The 27,033-nt window shown below is 33.2% G+C and overlaps 2 protein-coding genes and 1 long non-coding RNA gene across 12 annotated transcripts; 2 read left to right on the top strand and 1 right to left on the bottom strand.

Annotated features, from left to right (window-relative positions):
* The first annotated feature begins 182 nt into the window (after positions 1-182).
* On the top strand, positions 183-11,964 carry Cdk12 (Cyclin-dependent kinase 12). Of its 9 annotated transcripts, XM_076693423.1 has the most exons (14): positions 183-516; positions 1,299-2,619; positions 2,697-3,817; positions 3,898-4,325; positions 4,402-4,598; positions 4,664-4,868; positions 4,943-5,211; positions 5,402-5,575; positions 9,225-9,612; positions 9,741-9,861; positions 9,934-10,116; positions 10,287-10,343; positions 11,172-11,615; positions 11,847-11,964. In XM_076693423.1, the coding sequence occupies exons 2-12, from the start codon at positions 1,307-1,309 to the stop codon at positions 10,319-10,321; spliced, it is 4,434 nt and encodes a 1,477-aa protein (XP_076549538.1). In that variant the 5' UTR covers positions 183-516; positions 1,299-1,306; the 3' UTR covers positions 10,322-10,343; positions 11,172-11,615; positions 11,847-11,964. The 9 variants fall into 9 exon arrangements, with proteins under 9 accessions (XP_076549538.1, XP_076549539.1, XP_076549537.1 ...); XM_076693424.1 differs by lacking the exon at positions 10,287-10,343; XM_076693422.1 differs by having other exon boundaries at positions 9,934-10,343.
* A 1,995-nt stretch (positions 11,965-13,959) lies between these two features.
* IA-2 (tyrosine phosphatase IA-2) lies at positions 13,960-24,038 on the bottom strand. 2 transcript variants are annotated; one of them, XM_076693426.1, is made up of 17 exons: positions 23,899-24,038; positions 22,492-22,587; positions 20,655-20,708; positions 20,509-20,569; positions 20,147-20,278; positions 19,960-20,035; positions 19,090-19,867; positions 18,856-19,008; positions 18,739-18,785; positions 18,511-18,669; positions 18,330-18,456; positions 18,199-18,266; positions 17,625-18,008; positions 17,286-17,507; positions 16,229-16,593; positions 16,109-16,162; positions 13,960-16,020 (listed from the first exon to the last, which is right to left on the bottom strand). In XM_076693426.1, the coding sequence occupies exons 2-17, from the start codon at positions 22,577-22,579 to the stop codon at positions 15,756-15,758; spliced, it is 3,033 nt and encodes a 1,010-aa protein (XP_076549541.1). In that variant the 5' UTR covers positions 22,580-22,587; positions 23,899-24,038; the 3' UTR covers positions 13,960-15,755. The 2 variants fall into 2 exon arrangements, with proteins under 2 accessions (XP_076549541.1, XP_034182627.2); XM_034326736.2 differs by having other exon boundaries at positions 23,718-24,014.
* Positions 20,139-25,024, top strand: LOC117605420 (uncharacterized). The gene is made up of 9 exons (XR_013065269.1): positions 20,139-20,280; positions 20,353-21,407; positions 21,490-21,988; positions 22,062-22,265; positions 22,355-22,568; positions 22,673-22,879; positions 22,971-23,192; positions 24,010-24,296; positions 24,400-25,024. It is a non-coding gene; the product is annotated as an uncharacterized LOC117605420 (long non-coding RNA).
* Positions 25,025-27,033: the final 2,009 nt, after the last annotated feature.

Here is a 27,033-nt window from a genome sequence, read left to right as displayed (position 1 = left end):
TAATATTTCATTTATACTCATAATTCTTACATTTAATGATAAGTATTCAACTGTAGATGTATTTATATATTTATACCCAAGTATAATAAATAAATTTAAATCGACCAATTGCATCAAGTATAATAATATTCAAGATTATTCCGCAGTTTTAGATATTTTCCAGTTAACCGGTAGAGCGCAGCACTTACCGCTTGTTACATCAGACAATAATGACGTGCTAATGGTTAATGGCTTCTACTTACTTCAGCTACCTTTATGAGAAAGCCAAATACAATCCAAAGAAAATTCATGAGATATGATGCATCGGCTTTTAAAATTATAAAAATATGATTGCCTGAACATTTAACTGTTACAATAGCTATTAATTTTTATTAAATTTTACTCGTGGCCTACGAAATATGTGTTGAAATTGTTTACTGAACAACGAACGTAACCATTACACTCATCGCTACGTTGGATCAGCTCGATGCAAAGAAACCCAACATTCAGTGTGATATCACAAGATCCATATTGCACGTGAGTACTAATATTCGTCATAGATTTATAATGTTTATAAAAATAAGAACTAATTCCCTTTTGTGAAAACTGGGCAACTCCCTTTCTACCCAGTCGTTAACAATGGCGGCTGTGCTAGGTTCAATGAAAAATTATTTTCCCCGCAATGTTCTTTGAATTAATTAAATGTAGATATGTATATGTTTAATGAATTTTGCGTTTTCATTTGGAGAATGTGACAATTTATTGAAAGTCACCATGTCGTACACTTGTTAAAAAATTCTGTTGTGTCGAAAATACTGTTACGTCGACTAATTTATGCATGTGCATGTCCGTGTGTCTTCCTACATGCGTGTATTATATATGTGCGCTATATCCATGACGATCGGTATTAAAGTATAGAAGAGAATAGAAGTATTCATATTTAAAAAATTTTTTTACTCCTATTGGAATTGAGGTAGGTATTGCAAACAGTTGATGATATATAATATGTATATGTATAAAGCAAAATTTCATTGAATTTTGATTTCTGTTATATGTTAATTTTCACTCGTTTTTGTGTTATATTTAATTTATTAAACCTATAATAATATTTAAATGTTTGTTTTAATAAATTTATTTTATTGCTATTTTAATGATTGTGCTTGTAAACAAGATGTTACGTAAAAAGCATTCTATTCCATTTAAATGTATGTAATTTTTCATAACAAAAAAAACACACTACAATGAATGTTTCTATAAGAAATTATATAGTAATAAATCAGAGTACTTACAATATTTGTGTTGATGTTTATGTATTACAGTAGATGACATGCCTAGCAGCCGTGATATTGAACGAGCAGAACGTAATGGAAGATTTCGTTCTCGTAGAAGAGGTAGTAGCAGCAGTGATATAAATCGTCATAGTTTTGAAGGGCTTGATAAGAAGCATAGAAGGCATGGGAAAAGTAAAAGTTCTGGAAAAAAGAAGAAAAAAAGGTCAAGAGATAAATCCATAGAAAATGTTCCAACTGTAGCATCTTCCATTGTTAAACCTTTGGTTGAATACTCAGATGTGAGTAGCGAAGATTTGTCTGAACCAGAAGCAGGAGAAATTCAGTCAGAAGATAGTAGGGGTAATAGCTATACAGATGGAGAAGTACCTGAGCCAGTTTTGCAAAGACGTTATTATGGTGGAAGTCCGGTGCGTGCTCTTGGAGCATCCCCTATTAGTCTTTCGCCATCTCCACCTGTTCAGCATAGGCATTCTAATAGACATTATTCACCAAATGAACAACAGCCTTCGCAATTGCACAGTGGAACGCCTGATTATGAAGAGGAATCTAGACGATATGCGAGAAGAAAAGAAAAGAAACACAAACGGGAGAAGAAAAAGAAGAGAAGTCTTAGTCCTTCATCGAGTTCTGGAAAAAAGAAAAAACGAAAGTCTAAAAGACATTCTCATAGTTTAAGTCCGCATCGTATCCCGGATGAAATTATTATTAGTCCAGAACATGAGAAACCAGTCGGAAACTGGTCAGAGTCTCCGCCTTTGCCATTAAAAGATAGTACCTCGCCGATATCGCCTGCAACGCCTCAAGAACAAAGATGCATGAGCGATGTAGAACTCGAAATAACAAGGCAACCCCGAAATGTAACCCCTCCTCCACTTCCCCCAAGGCCGACTGAATCTCCACATACTCCTTTATTACCGCCAAGAACGACAACGCCGGAGAGCAATAAAGCAAATTTATCAACGATGAAACATACTCCTGAAAGGCAAAAGCATAGTCCTAGTATTCATACCCGTCGTAGTAGTATTAGTCCAGGGCCCACGATTGGTTCAAGTCGAAGGAGACCTCATAGTCCAAGTCCACCATCAAGAAGAAGGGACCACAGCCCAACAAGAAGAAGAGATTTTAGTCCAAGTCCAATGGTGCATAGACTCAGGCATAGTCCTAGCCCTACAAGACGGCGGGAGTTCAGTCCAAGTCCTGTGAGCCATCGACGTAGAGAACCTGTTAGTTCACCATCGTCGAGTAAACGTAGAAGGCGGGAAGAGTCCGAACGACGACATCGGCATCATGAAAAAGATAGAAGGGACAAAAGAAAGTCAAGATCAACGAGAAGTCCTACTGGTAGCAGGTATTATATATTATATGTGAACTATACGTGTAATATATAATCATTTGCTTTCAGAAATCAAGTAAATTATTTTTCAGATTGCATTTACCTCTTTCTCGTTCGCGGTCACGAAGTCCTGGAAGGTGGCGAAAGCCATCGCGCTCGAGATCGCGTTCACGAAGACGAAGTCGTACTCCAAAGAAATCCCGTTCTCCAAGCAAATCTCACAAATCAACGCGAAAACACAAATCAAAGAGTCCTCGACCTTCGAGGATACCTTCTCCTTCTCCCCATAGACCTCGAGCAAGAAGTCCGTCAAGTATCACGGCAAGGAACCTAGAAATACAGGCAAAAATTAGTGAGACTAGTTTATTCGCTGAGCTGGTAAAAGATAGAAATATGAGAGAATTAGCATACAAAAAATTACGGGCAGCCAAAGAAAAGGCTGTTAATCAGGATGAAGTTCAAATTATAGAAGGCACCGATGAGAAAGACGGTGGCAGTGCATCTTCTGAAAAAACTGACAATAAAGACAAATACCTAAATCACAAAGAGCAATTAAAGCCAAACGAAAGTATAAAGTCCGTTGATCTTGTGGATATTCCAGTTCCAATGTCAGATGATAATGGTATCGCAGGAAAGACACCTCCATTACCAATGGTACAATCTGTAAATGTACCAAGCTTGATGGCCGGAGCTAATCAACATTCTTCAAATATTGTATATACTTCATCTATAACAATTACATCTAGTTGCGCAGTGGCTGTAACAAGCAGTCCAAGTTTTCCAACTGCTACAAATGTACAAGCACCGCCATTACCACAATCTGATCCTGCGAACACTGCGGGTCTACCACACGTATCTATGCCAGTGCCTATTCCTGTACCAGTACCTGTTCTCCCAAATTTATCTGTTCCTCCACCACCTATACCTATACCAGTTCCAGCGCCGAATACAGCTATGTCTAAATTCAATTCTCCTAATAATTTAGTTCCTCTAAAGTCTGTAGATCCTCCTAAACCTCCTATCGTGGCATTTAAAACAAAAAGTTTATCGAGATTGCCATTACCACCCGGAATTAATCAAAATGATTTAGAGAGTATAGACTCGCCACCAAGTCGGTCACCAAGTCCGCCTAGCAAAGCACAGTTGAAGTTTCCTGCTTCAACCACAAAACCACCGCAGAAGAAAAGTATTAAAGATCTCCCTATGCCACCAGGTGATTTGATATTACTATTATTTTAAATCAATCTGTATAGTTTTATTATGATTCGTATAATATTTATTGTATTCATTTAGTTGTTCCTGGCTCGGAAGATTTAAGCGGAGAGGATGATCCTAACGCAACACCACCGCGTACGAAAGTTGAACGTGTTCCACCGAAACCAAAATTGAAAAGGCCAAAAATATTGAAACGTAGAGGTTCTAGAAACTGTCACACTCCTATGTCCGCTTCAGGTGGTAAAGACTGGGGAGAACGTTGCGTGGATGTATTTGAAGTCATAGCTCAAATTGGGGAGGGTACTTATGGACAAGTTTATAAAGCCCAAGATAAACGAGCTGGTGTGTTGGTCGCATTGAAGAAAGTTCGTTTAGAAAACGAAAAAGAAGGGTTTCCCATCACAGCTGTACGCGAAATTAAAATTTTGCGTCAACTTAATCATAAGAATATCGTCAATTTGAGAGAAATTGTCACCGATAAACAGGATGCTTTAGACTTTAGAAAGGTATATTAAAATTGATTAAATAAGAATAACAATTATTAAATACGAATTAGATTGTAGACTATTTTTTTTTTCACAGGACAAAGGCTCGTTTTATCTTGTGTTCGAATACATGGATCACGATTTGATGGGTCTTTTAGAATCTGGAATGGTGGATTTCAATGAAATGAATAATGCAAGCATTATGAAGCAATTATTAGACGGATTGAATTACTGCCACAGCAAAAACTTTTTACACAGGGATATTAAATGTTCTAACATACTGATGAATAACAAGTATGTAAGATATACTACCGGAAACAAAAAATGATTTTCCATTTCTGATTGTATGATTTCTGCAGAGGCGAAGTCAAGTTAGCCGATTTTGGACTTGCAAGACTTTACAATGCTGAAGATAGACAACGTCCTTATACGAACAAAGTAATAACTTTGTGGTATAGGCCGCCTGAGTTATTGTTGGGTGAAGAACGTTATGGTCCCGCGATAGATGTGTGGAGTTGTGGTTGTATTCTAGGAGAATTATTTTCTAAGAAACCACTGTTTCAGGTATAAAAACGATACTGGTTAAATAAAATAATCAAAGGACAATAATTACCATACATGTCATTATTTTTTATTAGGCGAACGTAGAAATGATGCAGTTGGAGATGATTTCTCGAGTCTGTGGTACACCGACTCCTGCTGTTTGGCCTTCTGTGATAAAACTACCATTGTGGCATACACTGAAACCAAAAAAATCACATAGAAGACGTTTACGAGAAGATTTCTCATTTATGCCAGCACCGGCTTTGGATCTTTTAGACAAAATGTTGGAATTAGATCCTGAAAAGCGAATAACCGCTGCTGATGCATTGAAAAGTGCTTGGCTAAAAAATGTTCAACCAGAGCAGTATGTTTTTTTTTTATTAATAAAGAAAATTAGGACATCTATTTAAAAGATAGCTTTAAAATAAATTACAAAAGTAGAATTAATATTTTAGATGAAACGTTAATACTACAGGATCTATTTTTCTTCATAATTTTCTTTGATGATTTTAACCATTACTTACTTATAAAATTTTTATTACGTAAAAAATTAGGATGCCAGCACCTCAACTTCCTACTTGGCAAGACTGTCATGAGCTCTGGAGCAAAAAACGAAGACGTCAGTTACGAGAACAACAAGAAAGTTCTGCTGGAAAGATACCTCTTCTTCCTCTTCCAAATAAAGGAGGTCCTCATAAGGCTATTGAAGATCTAACAGATGTCGGGGGGTGAGTAGTCGTAGAGAGACTTATTCGCACAAACTGAGACGCGATATCCAGTACTGACCAGATACTAATTGCTTACACACGTAGATGGCTGTGTACTGCAGTTGTGCTTGGCATTTATTTTCTTAGCAAAATTGCGTTATTAGAGATATTATTTAAAGAATGAAAACATAACTGTTGTAGTATCTTATTTTCATCGTCCGTCTGCATGCGACTTTCAATAATGGATAAAAATAAGTTAATTTTAGTTTGATTCACAGTCGTTCAAACACGACGATGGCTATAGTGCAGAACAATGGAATATAGAGACACGAAAATGCACAACATCGTTCTCTTTTCATGGGTTTACTACAGAAAAATGTTCTAGTATTTTACTTTTAAATATACGTATCAAGAGAAAAGAGAAACCATACAAAATTTATGGCGATACTTTTGTCATGACAGAATATAATATAATATTTAAGCTGTATGGCTATATCTTTAAATGAGAGTAAAAATATATACATAACCCGAGAAACTTATAATATCTACATATTCGTCACAATATCTTATTAGTATTTTGTTTTAAAGTAATATCAGAATATTATTTGATTTAAAAGATATATAGATATTTTTATGGTAAAAGGAAAACGTATTATCCTCTACTGAAATCCATGCGTGATTCAGTTTAATTGATTGCCTTAGAAAGTAATCATACGAACTTGAAAAAAAAAAGTACGAAGTATTTTTTACATATAACATCGTTATGACCAATACGTAAATAAATATGTACATATATGCTAATCAATGTGTGCATGAACATACATACGCATATATTATGACATATTTGTGTATGTAAAATACATGCACATCTGTATAATTTTTCATAAAAAAAAATATATACATATGCATTTACATAATTTACGTGTATATGCATATGATTATTAATATACGTGATTGTATCACTGATATAAACATATATATCTATGAAATATTCGCCTTTAACTAATAAATCGTTAAAAAAAATGCAAAAAAATATAGTAGTAGAATAACGTAATTGTAAATAAAAAGAGATCAAAATTAATGAAATTTCACATGTTAATTTTTATATTAAACTATTAAATTGAAATATTTACAACCGTATGAAACGATAAAAAAAAAAATTAAAAAAAAATATGAATGAGAAAACGATGCGAGCAAATGATTATATTTAAAGCTCTGAAGTGTAAATAGGTAAACATGGATGGTCAGAAGAAGCTGTTCGGAAGATCGAAGACGTGGAATGCAAGAAGTCAAGATTTTAAAATGTGAATGTAAAATGCAAAATATTAATATTACGGTCATCCCTGTCAATATTTTATTTTATTTACGTTAATTCAGATTTATTTAAACATTCACATTTATAGCATAGGTATATTTTAATTGATCATATTTCCGCAACGGTGTTATAGTTTGTTCTTCTGTATTGTAGATAGTTATAAGTTTCAATATACGAATGGCACTTATTGATATTTGTTAAATAATTTCATTGTATGTGCATGTATATCAATGCCATTCTTATAATGAAATTTGAAATTTGGATAAACTTAATGTATTATCATTACAATGTAAAATAATATTGAATTATTGTAATATAAAATATTTACTAAATGTCCATGGGCAGTTTGCCGAATATTTTGATGGACAATGAATTTCCAATGTTATTAAAATATTTTATCATTCAATTTGTTTAGTCCCTTTCAATGTTTCTATATTTTAATTTATGAACTAAGTAATCATGATCTTTCAAAGGAAGTGTATTTGACAAAGCACACTGGGACCTTGGGAATGAATGATAATGCCAGTGTACACAATGATGTACTCATTCAAAATAAGTGAAAGTACATGTTATTTTTCTACTTATTCCACGATAAGTTCAAACAGATATTTAACATATTTGTTGCTTCAATATAGATTGTACAAAAATAAGTAACGTATTAATGTTATAGAGATACTGTAAAAGAAAACAAGTGGTTTGAACTTTTTGTGTAGATATTGAACAGTGTTTAGTAACCAGATGATTGAAAAGTTCATGTAGTTCATTTTTAAATAAACATTTTATTATGAGTTACATAACTTTTATCATTCAGTGTTCTATCTTAAGGATCTTTATTAATTGAAATCTTGTACAAATTACAATATGTGCTTCTCTAAAGTAATGTATAATAAAAAGTTTATACTTAGAAAAGAAATAAATCAAATTGTAATTCAAGTCAGAATCTTCAGGATAGTTAAAAGTTTCATTACACTAGGCTTTATAAAATCTAAAAATTGTTTTACACAGCACATATTAAAAATTTTTTTTTTATTTGTGTAATCAAATTCATATTAAACTCAAGTTGTTAAAAATTCGTCAGTTTTTGTTATTTGTACATATTAATAATCTGTAATTAATAAAAATAAATATATTTATATTGTACATAATATTTATTTAAGGAAAATGTATACAAAATACATTGTATGTTATAAAGAAAAGTACTTGATACATAACCACTGATCTTACTGTACAATTTCTATAAGCAATATTCATTTGGTTATGGATACATGATTTATTACATATATATATAAATAAAATAAATTCTCTAATTATATTGTAAATTGTTCATATACTACATTGTGGAATTTGTAGAAAGTAACATGATATTTCAAACATAAAATAACAATAACTATAAACAAATGCAAATTGGCAAAATATCTAATGAAGAAAAAAATTATGTTTCAGGAAGTAATGTTATTGTGGCTGAATGATAAAGGGCAAATTTTATAACACTTATAAAGAATATAAATAGGTAATAAATGTTCAAATTTATATATGTTTATACCCAGGGTGTCCAGTTTAATAATTCATATCAGATTTGGTTTTGTGTATCATATAACAAATTCATCTGCTTGGGCTTTATAATTAAAATAAAAAGGCTTGATCGTTTTGTGCAGAAAAGTTGAGGATGAAATGGATTCAACAGTTACATTATGACCTTAATATTTATGATTCACTTATAAAATCATTTTGTCATATTCAATTATAGAGGTATAAATGATAAGTATACCATAAGTTGTGAAAAAATAAAATTTCTAAAAATAGAAATAAAAATTGATATGCTATGACTATTAAATTGCATGTATATCCATATAAATTATTGATTTCTTAGCTATGCTTTCTTCAACATGCACGTTTACAAACCATATTTCTTTGCATGATTTTTATGGATTATCAGATAAGTGTTATTGTCATAATAAATGTTACCATTTGTGTTCATGACATCAATATGAAATTGTATCTAAAACTCTATTTTATTGATATTACTTCTACTATCATAAATACATTAACATCATTAATATGCTGTTAGCTTCAAAAAGCATTAATTTCATTTTAACATAGCATAAATCATTGCAGAAGCTATTGTACAAGTTCATGGTAGTCTATAAATTTTCATAATAACATGTAACCTTTGCCATCAAATATTTATATGTATCATTAAATACATCTATTACTTACTTCTGTTTTTTATACAAAAATGTCTTAAATTTAATACATATCTTAAACATAACAGTTTGATGAACAGTTATGTTTATTAAAATACTCAAGTTGGTGAAATTTTTATAGTTTTGAAATAAATTTTTGACTTGATTTCAGGTCTTCCAAACGTTTAAAAATGGAAGCAGGTTACAATTCTCATCCAAATCGTCTTGGTCCGGAATCTCATTATGCGGGAGATAATATGTTTAACCAAAGTAGGCCTTACATGGTCTCATCACCATCATATTATTACACTAGTCCTACACCTGTTACACCACGGTCCAAGGGAGATGCTAGTAGACCTTACATGGTCTCATCACCATCATATTATTATACTAGTCCTCCATCTGTTACACCACGGCCCAAAGGAGATAATACTTCTCACATAACAGAATTATGCGCAGAAGATAGCCTTGCTCGAAAATTAAGTATTCTTACAAATACATTAAATCAGGGAAAACCAATTCGTGTTGAAGATCTCATGTCACTCCGATTAGAAAATGAGGTAAACTATTTAAGAACGTTGTTTTAAACGTTTTATACATTATTCTGATTTCTTCCTGATGATAAATTATATTTCAGTATTATTCTATTTCCATGGTTTAATGGTACAAACAATTATTTAAATTACAGAGTGACCCAAAAGTAGTACAGTTGTTAGGGGAATTGCATGCTGAACTCCGACTTGCTGCAAATTCAAGACCAAGTGGATTAGTAGATTCTCATATTCCTGGATTAAATCCATCATCTTTAGGTAAGTTTCACTTTGTTTGTTTTCATTTTATATATCTCTGATATGGTACTATCTTATATTTCATTTTCACAGATACAAATGCAACTCAGTCAGGAAATTTTGATGCGCATGCAGTTTATGCTGGTGATGATGCAATGAGCTCTGGAAGGTGGTCCCAAGTGGCTACAGCTGGTGTTCGCAGTGCATTATTAGCGCTCATGTCGCGCTATGGTTTGGAAACTTGCAATCCTTCCCCTGTTATCACCCGACCCCCAGGTAAACCAGCATCCAACCTAACACAGAATCTTTTCCTGCCCTCAACTTCCTCTCAGTCAGCATACAGCTCATAATGATTTGTGTATATATATAACTCTTTACAGCATTCTAAGCTATTATTCTGTATAAAGTTGGAAAAGGTCTAAATTGCTATTTTTTAAATTAACTAGGCATGGAAGTACAACTGCAGCCAAGTTGTTTATAGACTCTACTATCTGTTCATAACTGTAAGTGCACATTTGGTGTATACTTGTATATAATTGATGTATTATTGATACCTGACCAGTTACTTAATACAGTACTTGTATCTTTAATAATATCAACATGCTCTTTATAGTGCACATTTACATGATATATGAAGTAAGAGCTTTAAAAATCTTAATAGTTTCTTTTTTTTTTTTTAATATATTTTCAGATATGAATTTATTTGTTTGACATTAAAACTGTACGTACATAAAAGGCACATGTTCAATGTACGTGCATCTCAAAATTTTTAAACCAAATATTTCCTTTATGAGGGGGATATTTTCATTTTATTTCAAGCAAAACTTCATTTAAAAATATTTACCATTATATGATTTATGTTAAGTAAAATATTTTATGATAACTACAAAAAGTGAAAGAGAAAAATGAAAGAATAATGTGTTCAGGAAATATTCAAACTTGAATGCATTCTGAACATTTATTTGTTGCATAAGATTTTTTTATATAAGATGTTAATGCTTATTTATTATTGAAGTATTTACGGGATGTAATGTACATAAAAAATATCTATATAATAAAGATACAAAAATACATAAATACAGTAGGATTCTTTTAGGACGGGAATGAAAGAATCTAATTATATATTTTAATTCAAATTCAGAGGTTCGTGTTTAAAAATTGACAATACCATAAATGAAATACTTTTTGGTTAGGTACTTACAAAATTATGTTAAACGAATATTCAACCATGCATTGAAAGAAATTGAAGATAAACTTCTGAAACAGTAATCTTTTAATGAAGTATAAATAAGAATTGGTAAAAATTAATGAAACTTTCACAAACATTTCAGATTGAAGTAATTAGAAGAGAACACGTACATGAAAATGAGGTTAGGATGTGAGCTTTTATACCGGCAAGCTGCATACAACGATATGGCGAACTGTGCTTCGATTTGAAAGAAACTGGGAGCGCACTATAGAATCATTTAATGAAGTGAACAAGAGTACATCGTTGTGGGAATGACTAATAAATTGTTTGCTTTGTTGATTTTGTTCCATTATATACTCGTGTGGTATTAATATACACAATAAAAAGACTCAACGAATTAACAGTACACGCAAAAAAAGGACGGGGTGTCAAATTGCTCAAGAAAATAAACGTCTAACCTCGTTTATTTTATTGATGACTATGTCAGATGTTCTACAACTTGATTGTTCTATAGATAATGAAATCGCGCGAAATGCTACGAAAAATTTTGCTGAAATGCTTGGAAAAACATTCGAGCAATATAAAAGTAAGTACATATCATATACATATTATTTCTGTGTTAACAAAATATGCATTTCATTTATTTTGTTTCTTATGGTTAATTATGTTTTGGAGTTATTGTTTTTTATTTTATTTATCATCAGTTAATTAAACGCAATATAAAAACAAAGTTTTAATAAAGCAGTTTATATTATAGCTACAATTTTCAATGAAATTTGTAGTTGAATTGAAATCTTCAAAATTCTTTTATTTACAGAATTATGGAATGAATACTTAAAATTAAGAAAGTATTGTGAAGATGCCAATTTTAAGATTCCATTTCAGTTGTTTCAGTCAGATTGTCATAGTAATATAGATACTGCTAACACAGATGTGTAAGTTTTGTTTTGTTTTGTTAATTTTCTTCTGTTAATTGTTAAGTTTCTTTTTATTAATTTTCTTTTTGTTTCATAAAAGTATTAATATTGTTTTAAATGTTTTTATATTATTAAACAGATATTGTTTATATTAAATTTTATTTTAGCAATACATCATCACAAAAATATGGATGTTCTACAGAATCATCTGATATAAGTCAGATACTAGGTACAAGTATTCCTGTTGTACTGGATGAAAGTGTTTCATATGATGATAAATTTGACAACAAACAAACAAACCAAAAAAAATTACCAAGCAGTCCAATACTTATAAAAGATCGTTTCAGATACAGGAAAAACAATAATATATCCAGTCATTCTTCTTCAAACGATTCTAATGAAAACATAGTACAGCATTATTTACCAATAAAAGAGAATCTTTTTGTTTCGACAAGTAGCTCTCAAAAATCTGAACTATCCATTGAATCAAAGGATGATGAACCTTCATTATTTTCAATTCATGAAAACAATGATGAAGTACAATGTACACCTATGGCAAATATACCAAGAAAATTGGGAGTCAGTAAGCTGTATAATGTTGGTACTACATTATTGAAAAATGGGAAAAAAATAAAACAATCAAAACTTGTATTTCTTCCATCCGAACAATCAGCAGATAACAGATTATCCTCGCCTAAAAGGATAAATCAAGATCAGAATAAATCAATAGATGAAGAAATAATACAAGTTAGCCCTAATAAGCATGCTGAATTAAATCTAAGAATAAAAAATTTGAAAGTTAAGAGAAAGACTCCTATTAAGATTACTCGAAATAATAATGCCAAATTCCCTTTAAAAGAAAGTGGTCAATTAACCTTTAATCAGAATTCACTATCTACATGTGCATCTGAACAAAAAAGTCAGTTATCTCCAATTAGAAAATTCAAAACATTTAGTTTCTCAAATAATGAAAAGATTAAAACGAATCGTGATATAAGCTCTTCTTTATCTCCAGTTGATACTGTTGAACAAATGCATTATGTGGATGATAAAAACTTATTGACTGTAATAAAAAAAAATGAAGAGTTAGACAGTGTAAAAGATAATAATCAAATAAAAGAAGGGTCAAATTCACAATTAAGTGACCAAAAACATCAGAATAATTCATCATATGAAAATGATGAAACATTTTGTTTGATAGGAGAAAAGCTCAAAGAAATTAAAGATGATAGATTACCAAAATCTTCACCTGTAAGGAGGAGTCTTATGAGTAGTTTTGATGTGTAAGCATTGTTTATTTAAATATAATAGCTTATTAAATACATACTGACATACAATGCATTTGTTTTAAAGGCCATGCAAGAGAAAGAATGTAGAAATTGATCAGCCTTCAAAGAAAAAATCGGACAGAGCAAAGATGGCTGGTGTTACTTGTTGGGAATGTAAAAAGGTATTGGATGTAACAATTATATGTAACAAAAATCAAGTAGTATTACTTAAAGATTTTTCTGTTTAGTATTACGCTAATCTCGGACTTTCGGAAGAAGAAATAAAAGCAAGACAGAATCAGTGTTCTCGGCATCGAACTAATGAAAAAAAAAGGGGGGATACACCCGAAGGTAATATCATTAGTATTGTTTTCTAGTTTTGCAAGAATAAAATCATATGTACTAACTTTTATAAATATCAACATTTTTCAGGATTTTGGAATCCTTTATTTTCTGGTACATACACATCTACTTTGCAAGATGATTAACACAGACCAGGTTGAAGTACATTTTATTAATTTAGTAATTTTCTTAAATGTCCAAGATATTTTCTATTTAAATTTTATACTATTTATTAATACTGTAAAATATGAATTGTTCATGTTGACAAATAATTTGTAAATATAAGAATTGTAATTAAAAAAATAAGTTCGAAGAATAAGATTACCGTATGATTTGAACATAGAGCGATTTATTATATTATAACACATATAGTATTACATTTTGAGTAACATAGTATATATTCATATATTATTTCACTTTATATAGATTCAATCCTTTGCATAAAAATATAGAATCTGTTATATTAATTCGTGCTAAAAAGGATTAATGAAACTTATCAGTTGGTCAAGCAAACTTTCATAGTACGTTATTCGTAGTAATTCAGCACAAGATAGAAACTATTACAATTAATACTTTTAATTCCCGTATACTTAAATGTGCAAAGTATCTGGTATTCATCGATTCTGGTAAGAATTAAACTATTTGGTATTGTTTATTATATGACTTTAATTGTTTCGTTTGACCTATTTTTATTATTTGCAGCACCCAATAAATGTGTTACTGTATCTCGAACCCTAATTTAGTAAAATGAATACCGAAATGTAAATACAAATGAGAATACATTAATTGACAGTAATCGTTCTGCACAATGACAAGGAAGGAACTTTAAATGCAATATGTTCATCCTGTGGGAGACTGGATATACAGGATTAACAATGCTGTAATTTTAAACTAAAGACAGCACCTCCATTTACAAATCGTCATATCGACACGACAGTTTGTGCAAACATGTACGTTTACATTTTTTTTTCTCTCTTATGTACCACCTAATATCATTTTCATGATATAATAATTAAACACTTCACTTGGAAAGTGTGTTAACTTATTACACTTTCGTATGATGTTTAGAACATTAAGTTTACATTTTGCAGCCACACTATAATCCGTATTTCACATTGATAATTTTTGTTTATTATGATACTTAATCATAATTTGGATATTGTGCAGCTCGATCATTTTTTTTGTACACGTAGAAAAGAGATTGATATATAGTGCTTCTTGCGATCTTTCCACGTTAAATTTTACGTCGAATAAAATTTCATTTTACGGAAATAACATTCATAGCCGTTCATTAAAATTCATATGTTTTTTTAGAACGTGTAACAATAGTATAAAAATTCTGATTTCAATCTCTAAAATGGTGATTCCAACTTTTGTGCTTTTTAACAGAAACATTTCACAAACACAAATTAATTGAAGAAATAAATTATATACCGTAATCAACATGAGCACTAAGTTATATGCAGCTGATAAAATTGACTGAGCAGATAGAACTATATTGTTTATTTCACGATATATATTTGATATTTTGTTTAAAGCTATTGTAAAGCACGTTAGTGAAGTCATCCGTTAGAGGAGGCAATATAACTTTAATTTCGCTGAAATAAGTTATTAATAATGGAACAAATACCATAAAGACTGAGCTATATAATCAACAATAAGCCTTCGTTTTTACTATGAAGCAATATAATTTTAAATCTCATTGAAATAAAGATTATTTCATTTTACAAGAATATAAATTATTTGATTATAAATCAATAAATAGAGTTCCAACAATTGCATAGCTCAGTCTTTTGAATGTATATACTTGCAGTTGATTATTTAAGTAGGCCGTAGATAAATAAAATGCACAATAAACATTACAGATTGCCAGCAGGAATTGTTCTGTAGAAAACAGTGATTTGTACATATGTTTTATTTTTATCAACTCAGGGTTCCAAAAAATCAGGGTTGAAGCATAATTGGAGTAAAATCTGTTAACAGCTCGTGATCACTTTCTATCATTTTAAAATATGTTTAAAAATATTCCGAAGGGAAAAGTTCTATAGAAAATAAAAGATTTGATAGTGATTCTAGATTTGTAAATATGACTACCTTGGATTAGAAACATTTGGCCATTTTTTTTTTTTTGGATAGACTGTAATTAATACTTTGTTTTTGCTTGCCGCGAATGGAGTTTAGAATTCAATTGAAATTATACTAGCCTTCCTTCGTTGATGAAGTGCTCGGTAGAAGAGAAGTTTTTTCCGTGGGGGGTACGGGTAAAGCCTTGAGAATTGCATGTACTTCTTCCGCTACGGCCATCAGAACAAATTTAAATTGCTGTTTCGTAGCAACCATGTCAGGCCTTTGATCTCGTATATGTTCTAGTGTAGCTGCTATATCAATTTCCTTAGCCCCTTTCATCATACGATTCAAAACCATGTCGATTAAACAATAAGTACCAGTACGACCAACACCATCGCTGTAAATTGATCAATTTTGTTTCTTTAAATCCGTTATCAAACTAAAACTGACGTCTGAAAGTTTTACATTAATTACTTATAGTTTACCTGCAATGCACTACTATAGGACACGATCTGCCTTTGTAAGACTTGTTGATTTTTCTAAAATTTACAATTTATATCATGATGCAGATACAATATAATAATTTGAATTTAAAGAATACTTACCTGCGGAATTCCAGGAGAGCCTTGGTGGAATTTGGCACGCCATTTTCAGGCCAGGACAAGAAATGGAATTGCGTTACAGTCCTGGTTTCACCGGTGCGAAGATTCTTCAAGTAAAAGGAACGTACCAAATAATCGTCACACCAGAAGTGTTCAGATACAAGGTGCACTTCGTAAATGTGATACAATTCTGATCCTTCTTCTGGCCAATAACGATGGCACATAGCTACACCCTCTTCGGTGAGTCTAGTTAGCATCACAATGACGACGCTACCTTGTTCCCAAACGAGTTGCCAGAAATCTGCCGTTGTCTGAGGTAATGGCCCTTGTGTAGCAATGTAAGCTGGATTTCGAGGATCATGATCAGTCTAAAAGGATAATCAAGATTCTGTTTCTTTTCCTTTCTTTTTTAAAATAATAATTGTAAATACTAAAGCAAGTCACACGGTTTCTTTTGATATATGTAAAGCACATTTGCTACTTTGCAGACTCTTGTACCTATGCACAAGAGAAAGTCTGTTTTTATTAAGTTCTTCTCAATCGAAACTGTTCTATAATATTTCAGCTATTGTCTAAACTATGTAGTGCACGCTTAGCATATAGCTTAAATTGCAAAGTTATGTAAAATCTACTGCAAACATGGAGATAACTTCAGAGATGGATTCAGTGCATAAAATTGGAAGAAACATTCATATAAACATCTCAGATAAAGAGTGTCTAATAACCAAAACCAGAAGGCAAGAAATGTTTATACGAATTCATTATTTTTTTGTTTAATTAAAGCTACTGAATTCACTTATGAAATTATACTCTTATTTATTATACCTGAATTCATGCTTCGATTTGCAATACTGTGATAATATCTATGCAAAAGCCTGGTTGGTAAATTGTGAATGTAAATGAAAGCGTATTCTACATGCTCGTCGTGTGACTTACCGATTTCTATTTTCAGTTCCATTTCAATGAATTTAAAATGAAATGCAGATTATTTCATCAACTTCACCGTATGATTAACGTCTTTTGAAGAAATAGTGAATGAATAAATTTGTAGAATACTTACGATTGTTGAAGCGTTAATATAGTCGGAGTTATTGGCATTAGCGAGGTCATTTAATATCACCCTGGAATGATCGTAAGGAAGCGCTGCGCCAGGACGAATGCATTTAATGTTTGCGTCACTTTGTGCGATTTCAGTAGACGATGGATCCACCTCGTACGCGCATAACGCTGCCCATTCTTGATCTAATCGGTCTTTATTTTTTAGATGATCCTCCATGTAACTCTTAAAAACAAGTATTTCAATTAAAAGCAAACAGAAGCAATTATCGCCTATCAAAAGGGGTAATGAAATAAGTTACAATTATAAATTCTGTTTTATAGGTAAACTTCGTTAACTCACTAGAACCATCTGTCCAGTTGATATGTCCATATTTGAAAGAGCTGGTTCCTCTCCCCAAGAGGAAGTACTAGAGCGATTCGAAGGCAAATTATTAGATTCACTTTCACGACTCAGGCTGGTGATACGAGGAGATTCTGCTTTCTCAGTCGGTTGTTTAGCTTGCATTCTTGCTCTACATAAATCCTGATAATCCTTTGAGGCTTCTGGATCAGGCGTAGCCAATCCTGCTAATTTGGCTCGGGATTTAGCATGACGACGAGCGATGAATAATGTTATTGCTGCAGCTGCAATAGCGGCTGCAACTCCTGCAGCCACTATCATTCCAAACATGCTAGAACTCATATGATATTCGCTTCTAACTTCCAACGCTGCAGGCAGTTTGGTCTTTAAATAAATAAGTATATTAATTACTATTCTGCAAAGCAATTATATTATACGGTTTGAATACACTGCTTAGAAAATTAGAGAATCATTTTGTTAAGTGATATTTAATTAGAATCTGTAAGATTCATGAGTTAAGATTCTCTAATTATTTCAAGCATATACTCTATCCTAAATATGTTTTCAGATGAACCTTGTCACCTATGCCTGCACGAATCACCTCAACACCCAGTGTCTTCTTCAATTTTCCACGTATGTCATCTGAAAGTTAAACACAATTGATTAATTTCATTATTTATGTGCACTGTTGTCATGATTACGTACCTATACTGCTAAGAACATCAGTAACATTATAATTCTTATTATTTTTAGTAACTTTAAACGTTACTTCAGCCCGACCCACTCGAATGTCTTTCAGCACTCCAGGTGTTAGCTCCAGTAATTTTTCCACCTGTATAAGCAATACTTATTCCTTCTGAATTTTTACAGACGTGCCAAAGATTACCTCTTTCACCACATGCTCGCCTTCTGACCACGTGTGAAACGGTTGCTGAAACTCCATGTAAACGTGATCCAGATCAACGTTGTCGTATGATTTTGGACCATCTACCTGTTGTCCAGCACCCACTTCTTTCTTCACAAATGAAGATAGCAGTACTTCGTTCTAGACAGTGATATTTATTCACAGTGAATATCGATGGATTGCTATTAATTTTATTTTGGTTGCACTTACATCTTGCTCGGTTTCGGTTGAATCTGACTGATCCTCGTCTTCCAATCCTGTACAGGTTCATAATTAATGAAAGTTACTTGCAAATGCACGAAGTTAAATCGATATGAGAATATTTACCAGACGTTGATGGTATTTTGAATGCATAGTTGTTTGTGGAGAACGGAGGTCCTGGCTTCTTAACGTCCAGTCTTTCTCGTCTCTTAAAACCAGCCAATTCGCGTCTCCAAAGAAGTTCGTTCAGGTCGTCGTCGAATAAGTTGTATGCGTTTTCTGTAAATGATTGTAACTTGATCGATATTTTCAATATTGCAATCTCATTAATTACCAAGCTATTATAATAAAAAAATTTACCATCCGTATCATCGTTGGATTCATCCTTAGTCTGTATAAGACCTCCTTCGCTATACATTACATTCTCCCTCGACGTGGTATCTCTTTGACTCGATTCACCATTGACATTAACATCCTCATAATCATCATTCAGGTAATCATCATTCTTTGAATTACGTTTAACATTATCCAACAAAATTTCACTATCATCTGGGAGGTCGACAAACTTCTTTGGTTTGTACTTTCTTGAAAATGCCTTGTCATATTCGACTTCATGATCTCCTGTTTCTTTTGAAACTACAGGATAATCATCAGATTTTCCATTTATCAGGAACTCTAATTCATCAGCTGTTAGATCATCAATCTTATTTTGATTTTTATTCCTCGTAAAGTCTTTAGATTGCTCCTTTTCATTTTCTAATGCGCTTCTTATGGACTTTATCGCGCTGTTGCTATAATCTCGCAGATTATATGGCTGTCTTCTGGTTCTATATAATCTCTCATCAATTCTATTTAAAGTTGAAGGTTTCTGGAATAAATTGTTTCCATCCTCCCCATAGTTCTCTTTAGTTAAGGACTCGTATTCATTGTAGGAGTTTGAATTGTACTCTGGTTTGTAAAATTGAGGAGCTGTTTCTCTAGACTGTTCTCTGTATGATTGTCCAGGGAGCTGATCATTGTATAAAGAATCAGCAAGATACTCTGTCTGTGTTCCAGGAGGGTAATACAACTCGTTGGCGAATTGGGTATTGGATCCACCATGGTTGGGAGTGAATTTCACTATGGCTATTGCAGGTACCTTAAGAAAGAAGAAAATTGTTAGGATGTGAGATAAAAGGTAAGATACCAAAGTTGATGTTCAATTCTGTAGAATATGGAAATAACTTTGACCTGTTCAATTTTATTTTTGCTTTCAAAATGCGTTCTTGTTTTCAGATGCTGACAGAGTCGAAGGTCGTAACTCTCTCTGGAATAAAAGGTATTTCTTTGAAGAAATTGCCTTCCACCAAAATTTAATTTAAGGAACATATACAAAAGTAACGAATCGTATACATTTTAAATTAAACAGTAATCATACCCATGGCGTAAATTGTACAAGGACGTTTGCATAATACATTGTGTGAAAGGATGCGACCATTTGAATCCATCTCCTTGCAACCTCTCCAACTGCAGTCTTAATTGTTCCAATTCGTCGATATCAAAGTTGTATCTGTAAGCATTAATATTGTTAATAATTTCTTTCCATACGACAAGCATACTGTTATCAATTTTTATTTTATTTAGATAACTCGCTTTCAAGAAGTGAAAACGTTATGGATCTTAAAGGAGGTTGAAATAGTATAGTCGCTTTATGATCAAATAGTAAAAGAGCAAAGTATTCGTTGCAGCGAACATTTACTAAAGCTAAGTATTCTATATTTATTAACATAAAATACTTACTGATAATAGTCCTCCTCGGTTAGATCAGTGTATAAAGGTAAACATCTACCAAACGCCAGGTCTAAAATATTGAAGGAATATTTTAATTTCTCTTATTTATATTAAACAATACCGATTATATACATTAAATTATATATAATTGTTACCGTTATAACATGTCTCCGTTCGAGGATCGCAGAGACTCTTACTGAATAGGCAGCCTGAATTAAATACCAAATTAATTAGTAAATTTAGAAGACTCTGTGAAACTGTTTTTAAAAATCCTGCCATAATTCATAATAATACTACGTGGGTAAAATACCGACAAATTATTTAATCAAAATTCAGCATCTCATTCCTAGATGGCGTTAGTGTCATTTTCAAAGGGGACGAAATTAAATTGCCAGTGTTACAAATATCGATCGGATAATTCAAATTTAACAAAAGAAAATAAAGATAGCGCGGAAAAAATGATATTTTTTTTTCTCGGATCTGTTTTATCTTCTGAACAAAACTACAAAGTGCTTAATTTTTTTCAGGTTGCAGTTTTTGATTCTTAACAAACAGAAGCATAAGGGGTAACTTTACAGAAAGATGGTACGATGGAATTCAAAGTAAACCGATCTACAAACTGTAAATAAAATCTCAAAATCAAATATCAAGGACTAGCAGAAATCTGCAATGGCAATTGATAAGGAAATGAAAGACGACTGTTGAAAAGGTATACAGTTCTAATGTAAATATGTAGGTGAAGGCAGATCCAGGGCAAAAGAGAGGAAGCATTTGCAAAGGCGGCGGTCGCGTGGGATGCACCGTTCGATAATCCTCGAAAGGTCGTGGGCGAAAATCGAACACATTCCTCCCGCCACTTTTTTCTTCATCATTCACACTTACCCTAAAAGGAACTCCAAATTTTCAAGGTCATTTATAACAATCACGTCTAATCTCTATGGCAGAACAATACGATTAGATGAGCTAACCAATTCTATTTTTTCTTTTTAGGTTCCTTCACAGAAATGATCAATAGAAGAAATATAATCTTTTAATTGGTACAGTATAGCATTCTATACCTCGATTCATCTAATAATTACTAATACCCGTATCGTACATTCAATACTCTTATACATTTCTTCTCGGATTTCGCAACAAATGAAACTTCCGGGTGATCCAGAAGAGAAAAAAAGGAATGAAAAATGGTCGGTAAATAGGATTTCCCTCGAAGCAGCAATCATTTCTTCGATATTTATTTTGAGAGATAGAATGAATTGCAGTTGATGCTGGGATGTTTAAGCATGCTTCAGGAATAAATTCAATTTCAGTTCCGGCGTGAAACAAGTTAAAAGGATGCAAACTTTCACGAGCTTTTTTCCACTTTAATCGCTCCTTTTTATGGACGGTAAAAGAGCGAACTAAGTTCCTGATATTATTCAAGATCACGTAACTGATGTTTCTTTTCTACTTGCATAATGTCTACTTTTTATTCACGCTTTAAATGCTGCTGGTATTTCATTAAGAATTGTTGGTATTTCAATATTTTATTCAAATAAAGTTCAATGTTGCAATTTCTTTTGCAGTATTTATAATTCAACAATGGTCGAAGAAGTTCACAATAGAAGATTTTTAATGAAGGTTTCTTCAAAAGGAAAAAAGAAAGATTTCGTTGGATCTTGAAAAATGATTCTTCTTCTATAGCATTGTTCTTATTAAGGAAGAGAAGAAATGTGCTGACCGGAAGAATAAAATCTTCACGAATGTATTAATCACTTAAAGATAAAAATGTAGGTCTTTTGGATGTCTCAGTTACAACATTTGCAAGAACTATTTATCTTTAAAAACATTGAATGTTACTTTTCATTATTTGTTTCAGGTGGATGTCTGTTTGGTGTATCATTAATTAATCTTTGAAAGAGAATCTCTTTTGCTTCTGATTCGAGTACCGGTCGCGATCATAAGAAAAGGCTTCTTTGTTCGCTTTGGGGAGAAATGATCTTGAATCGTACTCACCGACATCGCCATCACCGAGAATTACGTGATGGAGGATGAAGAGCATCAGCAGCTCCAAGCCTCCTCTCCACCACCGTGTACGGCCCATAGATGTTCCTATAATTGCATGTCTAATTTAGTTTCTTCGTTGAAATGACGGGAACACGATAAATCTATAATTTATTTTTTAATCTGTTACCAGACATCTCTTGCCTTGGGTAAGAGATAAAGGATACCAGGGATAAATTGAAATAATAGAGCAGACAAAGAGAGTGAAGAAATTCTTTGAAGTTTGCAAGTGGTGGCACAGTTATTTTCTGATGCTTCTCTTTATTAGTACATGGAGGGAGGAGGAAGTTTAATAATTGAAGCTTCAAACTCATAGCTTGCTATTTTCAACTTTAATTTTGTAAGAATTTTCCATTTTTCCATTATTTCAAGTAAATTTAATTTGATTTAATTCTTCTCAAATTATTAATAATATTTTTTCTCATCAACAGTTCCATGGTATTCTTATTTATGAATAAAATTCATCGAATTGGAATCATTTACAACAAAGCTTAAATTGCTTAAAAGTGTGCAAGCTGTTTGCAATGTTCTAAATAATCGACCTAATGCAGTGCATGAAAAACATTCAAAGGATTCATCAAAGTGTAGCAATAAATATTAACAAGATCTTCAGTGGTACATCAATTGAATCAGCTCTGTGAATAGCGTGACAGGTATTGTTTTAAAGGGTGCGGTACAGCACCCATTTGCGTAACGACATAAGCACCCGGATTTACGCAATCACTCGATGCGCGTATAATAGAACGACACGTGAAAACGAAGCGAATTACTGCGTTGTTGTAACAAAGAAGCTTAGCAAACCGTGACAATCTGGAAGCTTGGATCATAATATGTTCTCGGTACGTTCGTACTTTGAAGTAATTAACTCTCGAACGGTGATAGCCGGGTCAATCGTGATCCAGACCTAGTAAAGGTGTGCAACAATATATAAACTGTACTTGAACACTGAAATTTTTAAAGGAAGATTTTCATATATTGGATGAATAACATTTAAGGAACATATTTAAAAAATCAAAATGAATTTAACACTTATTGCCTAAATTAAATTGAAAGAATTCTTTCCGCCATTCAAGTGTTAAAAATTAAAGTGTTCTTGATTCTATCTCTTCTTTATGGTGTTTTCAAGCTTCAAGGTTGTACGATAAAATTGAAACGAGTACCTAATTATACATTAACACCTTCTAATTTTCCACGTATGTAAATAACAGCACTCGAAGCACCGTTGACGTCTAGCTCTATAATCGGGGCTCGAAGCATCAGGTTGTAGTCACGTTCTCTCCCTCCCTTACCCTTGCAAACCTGCGTGGTGTATCATAGCGGCGCTTCGAGGACGATAAGAAACGCGCGTGTTCGGCTTACCTGGGCGTGACACCTTTTCCTCGTGTGCTTTTCTCACCCTACCACTAACTTTAATGCATTATGTCGCGAGCCTACGATTCAACGCACGCTTTGATTCGATTAATTTTTTAGAAGAACAATGATCGTTCGGGGCATGTTAGATCATATCCCTACTCTCCACGTCCTGTTGTACCGCAACGGTGCCACTGACTGGAGTATTCTTCCACGAAGAACGGAGAAAGAGAGGAGGGCATGCGTTGGTTCTGGAATCGATTGCAACGCGCACATGCCGGCTGCCAGGCGACGAAGGATGCGAATAGCGATGGGACCAATACCCTCATGATACCTGGACCTTGAAAACACTGGCAACCAGCAATTTATTCTGAAATTCTGAAATTTAAATTTTCAGTTATTTGAAGGTACATGTTTGAAATGATTTTAAACAAATATAACAGTGTAATAGTAATCACTATGAATGCCTGAGGAAAGTATTTTCATATTCTATAATGTAATCATTTGTAGAACTCCAAGTAACTATGCAGAAGAAAATTTATGTTATCATGGATGATTGAGTGAACAACTGATACGGCATCAAAGGGACTCTCATTCACAACCAGAATTCCATGTAGACATGTAAATCAGTCTAGAAAATGTAAATGATTTTGGATGGAGAACATAGATGAAACGGTGAATATAAGTGCAGTATAAGTAGTGGTAATGCTACTATGACAGAATGTAATATAAACTTAGGTGGGTATGGGATCGATCCCATCGCTAGAGGAGAATGAGAAGAAAAATTAATGGAGAGAGAAAGAAATAATAACACCTACGATAATAGAGAAACAGCTAGGGTCTATCGTGCACCCCGCTATCAACATGCCGATATTATTGCATGCGCTATCACGAACGGTTGAGGAACTTTTAGCAAGGTTCCGATTGAGAAAGGTTTTTATCATGATAATGTCGATTTACGTGGAGTATTAGTGAACCAACAAACGCATGCGCATTTTCAACCTCATCCCTCTAGTCCTCCACCCTCTACGAGAAGCACCTGTTGTTCACAAATTACATTTTTCTCTTAAAATGGCCAAGTATTACGTGTTTTTGTACAACATGGACTAAACTGAAATAAAAATAAAAAATAGAATATTTTTAGAATATTTATTGTTCAATTATTAAATTGAGTATCAAATATACTAAAACGATTTTACATTGAAATTATTTTTTATGATGATTTTTTCAAAACATTGTCAAATATTACTAAAGTAAATTCCCATAATTTCATTGGAAAGATATCAGTTATGAACACGTGTTACAGAGGAATTCAATTTCAAAGTGACGTCTCACTTTTCATCCTTTTTTCACTTGCAAGACGGAGACCGAAGTAGAATAGTCCCTGATGTGTCAGGCGGTCTACTCTCTTCAACACCTTCGGTACCTAAATTTTTACAGCGTATTAGTATTATTAGCCTTTATTATAGTTTTCATGCAACGGTTCAGATGTATAAAAATTTACAAAATTAAATGCTTTATATTAAATAATTGCTAAATTAATTAAAAATTGACGGTGGCGCCATCTATACAAAAGCAGTTGAAACTACTTGACAATTTATCGACCGGTTTTTATCATATAACGGCGGAAACTATGAACTTGACAACATACCGACTTATTCTTCGGGGTCCCTGACACCCCGGATGCCATTATGTCGATATGCAAATGAGTTTAAGTACATTCTGATACTTTCTTCATTCAATGTATTATACTCTCTCTAGGTCTAATCTTTCACTATTATAGGTCATATCCATCACTATCTTGCAATTACTATTTCGCGATTTGTTTGGTTTTTAGGCCTTATATTTCCCTATTTCCGGTCAAATGCATCACTTCGAACAAGTAAGTTTCACGATTTGTCCGTTTTTAAGTCTTATATTTCGCTAGATCCGGTCGTACCCATCACTATTCCGAACAAGTGAGTTTCACGATTAGTTCGTTTTTCGTTCTTATATTTCGCTAGATCCGGTCAAACCCATCACTAGTCCGAACAAGTAAGTTTCACGATTTGTTCGTTTTTCGTTCTTATATTTCGCTAGATCCGGTCAAACCCATCACTAATCCGAACAAGTGAGTTTCACGATTTGTTCGTTTTTCGTTCTTATATTTCGCTAGATCCGGTCAAACCCATCACTATTCCGAACAAGTGAGTTTCACGATTTGTTCGTTTTTCGTTCTTATATTTCGCTATTTACTTGGGGTCCGTGACACCCCAGATGCCATATTGTCGGTGTGAAGAATCCTCCGAGATTCGGGGTCCTTAGAACCCCGAGACAATATAATTTAGATATACAGAATCGTCGGTGCTTGGGGTCTTTAGAACCCCGAGACAATATAATTTAGGTATACAAAATCGTCGGTACTCGGGGTTCTTAGAACCCCAAGACAGTATAATTTCGGTATACAGATTCGTCGGTGCTTGCGGTCTTTGGAACCCCGTATTATATAATTTAGGTATACAGAATCGTCGGTGCGCGGGGTCCTTAGAACCCCGAGACAATATTATTTAGATATACAGAATCGTCGGTGCTTGGGGTCTTTAGAACCCCGAGACAATATAATTTAGGTATACAGAATCGTCGGTACTCGGGGTTCTTAGAACCCCAAGACAGTATAACTTCGGTATACAGATTCGTCGGTGCTTGGGGTCTTTAGAACCCCGAGACAATATAATTTAGGTATACAGAATCGTCGGTACTCGGGGTTCTTAGAACCCCAAGACAGTATAACTTCGGTATACAGATTCGTCGGTGCTTGGGGTCTTTGGAACCCCCATAGTGTATAATTTAGGTATACAGAATCGTCGGTGCTCGGGGTCCTTAGAACCCCGAGACAATATAATTTAGGTATACAGAATCGTCCGTACTCGGGGTTCTTAGAACCCCAGGACGGTATCTAATCGGTATACAGATAGAGTAACCAGAGCTTCGGGGTCCCTGACACCCCAAGATATCAGGCCCGTATACAGAGTGAGCCATACGTACTTCGGGGCTTCCTAACACCCCAAAACGATATCAGGTCGGTATCCAGAGGGCGTCATTAAAGCGGCGGGGTCCCTAACACCCTTGGATAATATCAGTTCCGTATGAAGAGGGCACAACCAG

This window comes from Osmia lignaria, chromosome 3 (assembly GCF_051020975.1).
Source record: "Osmia lignaria lignaria isolate PbOS001 chromosome 3, iyOsmLign1, whole genome shotgun sequence".
NCBI lineage: Eukaryota > Metazoa > Arthropoda > Insecta > Hymenoptera > Megachilidae > Osmia > Osmia lignaria.
The sequence above is the reverse complement of the archived record's forward strand: the minus strand, read 5'-3'. Positions and strand labels throughout refer to the sequence as shown.

Bases quoted from the DNA above. Each gene is read 5' to 3' on its own strand.
- Cdk12 (XM_076693422.1), top strand. From the start codon at position 1,307: ATGCCTAGCAGCCGTGATATTGAACGAGCAGAACGTAATGGAAGATTT. The intron at 4,326-4,401 runs GTATATTAAAAT...TTTTTTTCACAG, and splicing joins ATGCTTTAGACTTTAGAAAG to GACAAAGGCTCGTTTTATCT. The intron at 4,599-4,663 runs GTATGTAAGATA...TGATTTCTGCAG, and splicing joins AACATACTGATGAATAACAA to AGGCGAAGTCAAGTTAGCCG.
- IA-2 (XM_034326736.2), bottom strand. From the start codon at position 23,796: ATGCTTCGAGCCCCGATTATAGAGCTAGACGTCAACGGTGCTTCGAGT. The intron at 20,036-20,146 runs GTATGATTACTG...CTTTTATTCCAG, and splicing joins TTGTACAATTTACGCCATGG to AGAGAGTTACGACCTTCGAC. The intron at 18,009-18,198 runs GTTCATCTGAAA...ATTTATTTAAAG, and splicing joins GTGCAGGCATAGGTGACAAG to ACCAAACTGCCTGCAGCGTT.